Source organism: Myotis brandtii, unplaced genomic scaffold (assembly GCF_000412655.1).
Source record: "Myotis brandtii unplaced genomic scaffold, ASM41265v1 scaffold165, whole genome shotgun sequence".
NCBI classification, from domain to species: Eukaryota; Metazoa; Chordata; class Mammalia; order Chiroptera; family Vespertilionidae; genus Myotis; species Myotis brandtii.
Genome location: NW_005356042.1, coordinates 6,730,820 through 6,739,861, shown reverse-complemented (window position 1 = coordinate 6,739,861; position 9,042 = coordinate 6,730,820). Strand labels below are relative to the sequence as shown.

The following is a 9,042-nucleotide window of genomic DNA, read 5'->3' as shown; positions in this document are numbered from 1 at the left end:
CTCCCATTACCAACATGTTTGTTTTTACCCTTAGTGATGAAGGTTTCTCAGGCAACAGTGGCTTTATTCCCACTGTGTAGAGTTGCAGCTACATTAGCTCCACATCATGTGGGGCAGTGCTGTTCACAGCTGTAGCCTCCCGACACGGAACACCAACACATAGGTTCTCAGGCACCAGCTGGGCACCCGCCCAGTCCCAGGACTGGATGACATTGACTCAAACTGGACAAAAACTCACAAACACTCCCATACAGGTATAAGATATGGGCTTTTTTAAAAAAAAGATAGTCCATAGTCTTAAAAAGTATCCTCTCCAGATTATAAAAGGTTAGTTAAAACTGTTTAATAGGAACAATCTTGGACAAGCAGAAACAGCTTTGATTGGGAGGATTATGGCAACGTACAACTGGGAAGAACTCCACAGGGATGGTCAGATTGGACAGTCCGTACCTCTTCTAGAGATTCTACATTAAAAAGACGACTGATGAAACATTCTGCCCTCTTTCAAGGCACACGCCACTTCTGAAAACTGTCAGCTTTCCACACAGGCAATGAGATATTTTATTTACATTTAAAAATAGCTTTTTTTCTTCAGCCTAGTGGAAATACCTAGAGACTAGTCATTGAAATCCCTCCCTAACACAGGTGCAGAACAGCTTTATTGATCTCTGGATTTGTCCAGTCATTCCGAATGTCGTCCAGGTGGTTGTCGAAATCGACGAGCGTTTCATAGGACCGGCTATCCAGGAGTGACGCTGAGATCCTCTGGGCCTCTGGCCAATCTTCACAGTAATCACTACGAGGTGAAACAGGAGAAATCAATCTCTTAATGAAAAAAAAAATCTGGCTTTTCAATAGAGTAAACAAAAAACCATACACAGAGTGGTATAAAGAAGACAATAATGAGTACTAGCAAACATGTAACTGTACATAGCAACAATATAAAATGTGGTTAAAATGAGACACCCTCCAAATGACATGCTGACAAAGCTGGTGGTGGATGACTGATGCTTTCTGAGTGATTACCAGTAAACCAAACCACACGTCTGCAAAGAGGGTTTGGTTTATGGAGAGGTGTCCTGAGGTTTGGGGTGGGAAGACCCTGAGTAACACTCAGATTCTCTCTACTGCTCTGCAGCCTTATTGGCCTCAGTCCTCCAGGAGCCAAGGAACACACACGATTTCTGTATGAGGGCTGGGCGCTCCTCTGGAGAATAAGCTAACTGAAAAAAACACGGAGGTTGGGACCCACTTTTCGGTGGATCTGGGTAGCTGGAACAGGCCCCAGCATACTCTGCACATAGTTCACCCTGAGGACACAGCACTCACTAGTGTGGGTCTCTGCACCGCCATTTGTTTTCATGGTGTTCGTACACATGGATCGTAGGTACCACGCAGTCCATCGTAAACTTAGTGTTGTCTACCTGCACACAAGACAAAGGACAGTTGTAACAGAGCTAACAAAAAGTCAAGGGCCAGCACCTTTCTGGAAGTCCTTAGCACCTCCTCGTGGCCCACAATCAGAAACCCTGCCTTACAGTGTGCAAACACTGCAAATGTGATGTGTGGAACCATACTATAGTGTGGACTAAGGTAAACTGTGTGCTATTCAGGATAAATACCATTTCATTGTTTTCTCACAAAAGTAGAGCTTTTAAACATTTATTCTTCCCTCCCTGTTAGAATTATCTAAATTGAGATTATTTAAAAAGGCTCTGTTAGCTACCTATCTGACTCCTTCCTTCCTTCTTCTTTCCCTATAGGCTATGCTGGGTATTCTAATTGAATGGTTCTCACACTTGAGGGTGCATCAGAATCAACTGGAAGCATATTAAAACAGACTGCTGGGCCCCACGAATCTGCATTTCTAACAAGTTTCCCAGCTGGTGCTGATACTGCCAGCATGGGGGTCCCACTTTGAGAAATGACTCCCCACTTCTGGAGACTTGTGTGCTGTGATTGCAAAAAAGGTGGCAATGGTCTGAAGTATCTGGAGAAAGAAAGACTGCTTATCCAGCAAAGCTCTAGGTTAGCAAGGAAATGCTCAGTAGCCATCCTGTAAATAGAAAACACAACAGGCAATGAAGTGACTTACCATGATGAGAGCTGTATCGCTGAAGCCCTCGGCAATTCTGGAGGCCACCTTCTCTGCAACCTGGTTTGGACTGCAAAAGAAGAACCAGTGAGTTTACCACATTCTAGTTAATGCAACTCAACACTGTGTACCTACAGCATAGTTAACAAGCAATGATAAAAGACCAGTGGTCCAGCTGCAATGACTTGTGCCGAGGACAGGGAATGCTGTGAGGGCAATGGGAGCCCAGAGCAAAGCAGGTTCTGTCTCATCCCACCAGGAAGCCCTTGTGAAGGGGATCCTGAGAAGGCATCTTCTAAACAGAAAGGCTCCCTGGAACCCAGGGGAGAGCGCTACCCAAGGCACTTAGATGAACTGCTGCTCAACGCTCCAGGCTAGCGTCAAGCTCCAGGCTGGAAGCTTCCTGGGCCCACCTTTTCCATCTGCAAGCTCCCAAAGTGACTCTGTCCACCTCTTAGCTGCTGGCAATTGAGTTGCTTGCCTTTTCTTTTAAAGAAAATCTCTAAAATTCCCAAGCCATTCCAAATCTTCACCATGCTCGTCACCTTTGAATTGCTGGCTATGGCCCTGTCCCATCCTGACCTTGATAAATGACAACTTTCTACCTTCAGTCAATAAAACGAATTACAGATTGGCTCCACATCATCCTTGGCTACCCTGATACACAAAGTTATTTTTCTATCCTATTTTAGGAAGAGGCCTCTTCCCACCCATGGGCCTATCCATTCTGACCTCCTCCTCCGGGTCTTATTTATATTCTCTCTGTTGCCCAGCTAGGGTGGCTCAGTGGTTGAGCATCAACCCATAAGCCAAGAGGTCACCGGTTCAATTCCCGGTCAATTGTGGGCACTATCTTTGGTAGGGGGCGTGTAGGAGGCAGCTGATCGATGTTTCTCTCATGGATGTTTCTATCTCTCTATCCCTCTCCTTTCCCCGCTCTCTAAAATCAATAAAAACATATTTAAAAAATTTACATATATGTTCTCTTTGTTAAATCTGACAGCTCTGCTGTCAAATCTGAATAAGTCTTTTCCTATTTAGGATAAAAAAATATTTAACTGGTTCCCTCTAGCCACTGTCTAAACTCTCTCCTCCCTTTCAACCACATTTCTATTTTTAAAATTTTTTGTTAATTCTCACCAGAGGATATTTTTTCCCATTGATTTTTAGAGAGAGTGGAAGGCGGGGAGGGAAGGATTTTTCGAGAGAGAGAAACATGGATGTGACGCCTGAAGATCAAACCTGCAACCCAGGTACGTGCCCTTGATTGGGAATGGAACCTGCGACCCTTCAGTGCATGGGCGAACACCCTAACCATTGAGCACACCATCCAGGGCTCGACCATATTTCTTAAGCTTCTTTGATAAGTTGATGATCTTGTCCCTCTTGCTCCATTTTCTCATACAACTGTGCATTGTGGTTCTACTTCTTTACCTCTGCGGGCCAGCACCCTTGAAACCTACCAAACAATTGCCACACTTCCAAAGCCTCCTAGCGGGGCTGGACTTTTTCTAATTTCTTTGATTGAGGTTATCTTTCCCACTTTTCTTCACTCACTCAACAGGCACTATAGATTTTTTCCTTGCCTCTGTCTCCTTCATTCTCCATCATCCATTTTGTTCAGGGTATCTAGCCATGTTTTTGTTTTTTTTTAAAAATATTTTTATTGATTTCAGAGAGGGAAAGGGAGAGAAACATCGATGAGAGAGAATTATTGATTGGCTGCCTCCTGCACGCCCCCTACTGGGGATAGAGCCCGAACCCCGGGCATGTGCCCTTGACTGGAATTGAACCCGGGACCCTTCAGTCCACAGGCCAGCGCTCTATCCACTGAGCCAAACTGGCCAGAGCTAGCCATGGGTTTTTAAAATTGCTTCCTAACTGGTCTAAATTTCTAGGCTCTTCTTATCTGATACATTCTGAAAACGCTCTTTAGATCAATTTTCCTACAATGAAACTTCCATGCTCCCCACCTCTGCTTATAAGATAAAAGCCTACCTTTTTCAGCCTGGCAAATCCAGGCCTTTCTCACCATGGACCTAGCTACCGTTCCTACCCAAGGAACAAAGCTTTGTGTGTCTTTAATTTCAGTAAATGACTTATTTATTTACATATTCAGTAAAACTGTCTATGTATCACCTCCCTCACCCACACTGGTCCGTTTGGAATGCCCTCTGATACCAATCTTTGCTTAATTCTTTCCCATCTTTAATGCCTAGAAAATGCCATCCTTGCTGGGAGGTCTTGCCAAGTTGCCCCATATGAGATCTAGTTGTCCCGTTTCTAAACACTGGTTACTTCTAAGGCTTTGACACGTAATTCTTGGTGTGCAGTTGTCTTTTTTTGCATCTTATTTTCTCCACACAATAAGAATCTCAGCTTTTTGAACAGATAATGAGCTATATACAGAGTGTTCCCCTAAAATGTATATACACTTAACAGCTGATAGCTCAATTGATGTCCCTTTCTTTTACGATTTAACCCATTGGAATTAATAATTATTAAAAGTGTATATATATTTTTGGGACATCCTGAATTTTAATGACCATAAAAATACATTGATTATTTTTAATTTATTTAAAAAAACACACTATATGCCCTGGCCATTGTTGCTCAATGGTTGGAGGAACTCCCACACCCGAAGGGTCTTGGGTTTGATTCCTGGTTAAGGACAGGTACCTGGGTTGCAGGTTCGATCCCCAGCCCTGGTCGGGGTGCGTGCTGGAGACATCCAATTGATGTGTCTCTCTCACATTGATGTTTTTTTTTCTCTCTCTCTGTCTCTGTCTCTTTCTCTCTCCCTCTCCCCCTTCCTCCCTTCCACTCTCTAAAAATCAATGAAAAAAAAAATCCTCTGGTGAGGATTAAAAAAAACAATACACACTATACAATTACAATCCTTACCTTGTGATTAAACTGAAAAAAGCAGAATCGTGTTTTATAATATCTTAACCTATTTTCACTTTCAAAACTGGGAATTTATAGTGATATGCTGATTATAAGTTTGCATTATGTTAAGAAAAATGAAAATAAAAAACCACAAAAAAATAAAAAAACACTCAGGCCGGTTTGGCTGGGGGACCCACCCTCCTGCCAGTGCCCAGCTGCTGACCTGGGGCTTGTAACTTCACCTCCTTGGGATCAGCTTGCCACCTGAACGGGGTGGTGTGTCGTGTTCCCTTTTGCTCTCCCAGCCTGTGACACCGTGTTCTTTGTGCTAAGTGCATGATCCTCTAGGCAGTGGTCAGCAAACTCATTAGTCAACAGAGCCAAATATCAACAGTACTTCTTCAAAATAGACTCGCCCAGGCCGAAAACCGACTTCTGCACATGGGCCACGAAATTTCAATCGGACTGTACGCGTGCCCGCACGTGGTATTTTGTGAAAGAGCCACACTCAAGGGGCAAAAAGCCGCATGTGGCTCGCGAGCCGCAGTGTGCCGACCACGGCTCTAGGGACTTGTAAGCATGTGCCATGAAGAAACTAATAAAACTATTATCCTAACATTTATGATTATTGTGTAGTTGGTAATTTTTATTGGGAACGAGAATCAAGAAACAGTCATTAAAAATAAGAACTACCATTTTAGATGCCCAAGAACTCAAATTTAAAATTTATTCTTTTGAAAGAAGTTTTAACCAGGTCATATCAACTACTGTTCCTGTGAAGAATCAGCTGCCACATCAAACTGCAGGGACCCTGGAGACTGGGACCACTTTTAAGCCCCTTCCTAACTAGCACAGAGCTAGGCATTTACTCCTAACTGAAATCTTACATTTTGTATCTAAAAGCTTTTTACTGAGTATCTACCTTAGGCCAGGGCACAGTGCCCAGGACTGAAATTTATACATGAAATGCTGATTTTGAAACAAAACACCAGTAATTATGACATGATATAATGAGACGATGGAAAAACCTCAAGTTTAGGAAATGACTAAACAGTTACAAACATCTTACATTTCCTTTTTTTAATAATAAAATATTGAATGATCCTTTTTTGATAAAAGTAATCATAGGGCTAATAATAGTGCCAGCTCCTACTTTGAACCAAGCACAAAACTAAAATGCTGCTTGTTCCTTCACTATCCTTACAACCACTCACTGAGGTACAAGCTTTTAGCTCCATTTACAGATAGGACCACCAAGGTCAAGGAGGTGAATCAGTAAGTCACCTAGAATTTGAATCCAAGTCCCCTGGCTCCAAAGCTTATTCTGAGACAGTTAATCAGCTGACATTTCTAAAAGAGCACATTTTTAGCTAGGTCTGGCTGAAGAGAGAGGAAAGATTTTCAGGTAGATGCAAATAGTGCTGAAGAAGGAAGTTGGTATATCTCAGCTCCTAAGCTTCCAAGCATGTGGCCTTTGTGCAGGGACCATCTCTGGCTGGAGTTTCTTCACCTGAGCATCCTTGTGAGGATTACATAGGACAGTGCCAGTAAAGCCTCAGGTTGGGAACAGAGTTTGGGACTCCAGGTTAACTCCTAACACAATACCAGCATGTGGGAGGGAGGGATGAAATCCTGAAGCAGAGCAGACTCACCAGAAAGAACTAAAGAGTTACTGGGCACACTTCTGCACTCCCTCCCCCTACTATGTTCAATTTTCTCTATGGATCTGAGAAATGGCTGGTTAGTAGGTACTTAAATATCAACATCAATGGGGGAATGCAAAACCTCCTGAGCACAGAGCAGGTGAAGGAACCAGGTATAAAACAGCATGAAAATGGTGCCTAAGATATTACTGGGTTGGGCTAAAAAAATAAGGTCTGAGGTCTGAATAGAGGCAGGAAGATGGAGAGGCCATGAGCCAAAGGAGGCATGTGGATGAGACCCTGTGCAGGTACACTAGGGATGATCACATAAGGCATGGATTTGGGGGTAGGCGTGGGGAATAAAGGCAGGGGAAGCATCTACAATCACCTGACAAGCCAAGTGCCCTTACCTCTTGCCTAGTCTCCTCTCCTTTCTTCAAGCCCTAGCCGGTTTGGCTCTGTGGATAGAGCGCCGGCCTGCGGACTGAAGGGTCCCAAGTTCGATTCCGGTCAAGGGCACATGCGGTTGTGGGCTTAATCCCCAGTGGGAGGTGTGCAGGAGGCAGCCAATTAATGGCTCTCTCTCATCATTGGTGTTTCTCTCTCTCCCTTCCTCTCTGAAATCAATAAAAAAAAAATATATATATATATAAAAGAATAGCTGTGGGAAAGAACTGCTTGGTTCAGGAAAACCCTCTTTCCAAGGACAGCTCTCTATTCCTTATATAATAAAGTTCAAAATATCTTAAAGCTCTGAGTATGGCCTCACCCTACCTTTCCAGACTTCCTTGCTACCATTTCCTCTGTGTGTGCACCCCATGTCCCTGCCCCCTTTTCCAGCTGGTGTCTTCATCATGTTGTCCCCTCTTGGAATGCTGTCCCCTCATGGTCCCTACTTGACAAGATGCTGTCCACTCTTGAACGCCCAGTTCAAATGACTCCCTTTCCTGTGGGCTTCTCTGGTCATATCAACAGATGCAACTTCTCCCTGCTCCGGCTGTTACAGCCCTCTGCACCACCCTCATGGCAACTGGCCCATTGTTTCGTGTTAGTCCTGTTGGCAATATCTTTCATATTCAACTCAGCAACCTGCAGGCAAGGGCAGAGTCTTTAGCTTTGCTCATCAGAGCTTGGCTGCTCAGGGCAGGCACTCTGTGCCAAGTCAAAGACCAAGCCTGACATGGCCCCATGAATAGGCTTTAGATCAGATATGGGAATGCACTGAGTCATCAATACATGGAAGGTGGATAGAATAAAATGGAGAAGAGGTCCTAGAAGGAGGGAAGTTAGTAAGAGATGCAACTGAGGAGAATGAGTGGTGCTCTTGGGCTCAGAGAGTGCCTATGTGCTGTCATCCCAGGGGAGGCTTCAATAGTTGTTTTGAGCCTAGAGTTTCCCTTGTTACTCTGACTCCCTCAGAATCCCTACTGGACTCAGTCCTCCAAGGATAAGAGGGTTTAAGTCTCTGAAGTGCATTTGTATCTCATCAGTGATGGCAATATTTGGTCACCAGCTTATTTTATTATTTCCAAAAATGCTATTGAGTCCAACCTCTCGCCTGTCCTGGTCAAGTGGACATAATTCCAGGAGGAGTTTAGGTTTAAGGTCCTTCATTGCATCTCCTAACTGCCTGGACATTGGAGGCAGCCACTGTGAGGACAGTGTGTCAGTGCCTCCCATTATGTACTGTGCTCCTGGCTTCCCCTGTGGCCAGGCTCCTGGCTGGAGGAACTCAGGGGGGCGGTGTGTGTGTGTCAGGGCATGACTCCTTTGGGCTTCTTCTGGTGAGGACACCTCAGGCCGGCTGCTGGCCATGTCCTTCAACCAAAGGGCATTGCTCTTCTTGAGGATGACTACTTTTATCTTCCTTCCTTCCCCCCGCCCCTTTTTAAAAAAATATATTTTATTGATTTTTTACAGAGAGGAAGAGAGAGGGATAGAGAGCTAGGAACATTGATCAGCTGCCTCCTGCACACCTCCTACTGGGGATGTGCCCACAACCAAGGTACATGCCCTTGACCTGAATCGAACCTGGGACCTTTCAGTCTGCAGGCTGACGCTCTATCCACCAAGCCAAACCGTTTAGGGCCTTCCTTCCTTTTTTTAAAAAAATATATGTGATTTATTTTAATTTTAGAGAGAGCGGAAGGGAGGATATATTAGAAACATTGATGTGAGAGAAAAACATTGATCGGCTGCCTCCTGTAACCCCCCTATGGAGGATCAAGCCCACGACCCAGGCATGTGCCCTGACTGGGAATTGAAAATCGGTGACCTCTTTTTTTGTTAATCCTCAGTAAGGATATTTTTTCCATTGATTTTTAGTGAGTGGAGGAAGGGAGCAAGTAAGTGTGGGGGGGTGGGGGGAGGCGGGGGATGGAGAGGGAGGGGGAAAAAAAGAGAGAGAGAAAGAGA

At 44.4% G+C, this 9,042-nt stretch overlaps 1 protein-coding gene across 1 annotated transcript in view; it reads right to left on the bottom strand.

The window, feature by feature from the left end:
• Positions 1-321: 321 nt before the first annotated feature.
• The window catches only part of EMC8 (ER membrane protein complex subunit 8), a 41,997-nt gene continuing 33,276 nt past the window's right edge, over positions 322-9,042 (bottom strand). Inside the window, exons 5-7 of the mRNA XM_005862533.2 lie at positions 2,096-2,165; positions 1,330-1,424; positions 322-796 (exon numbers count right to left, since the gene is read on the bottom strand). Coding sequence (XP_005862595.1) covers positions 637-796; positions 1,330-1,424; positions 2,096-2,165 — 325 coding nt within the window. The 3' untranslated portion in view covers positions 322-636. The remainder of the gene's footprint in view (positions 797-1,329; positions 1,425-2,095; positions 2,166-9,042) is intronic.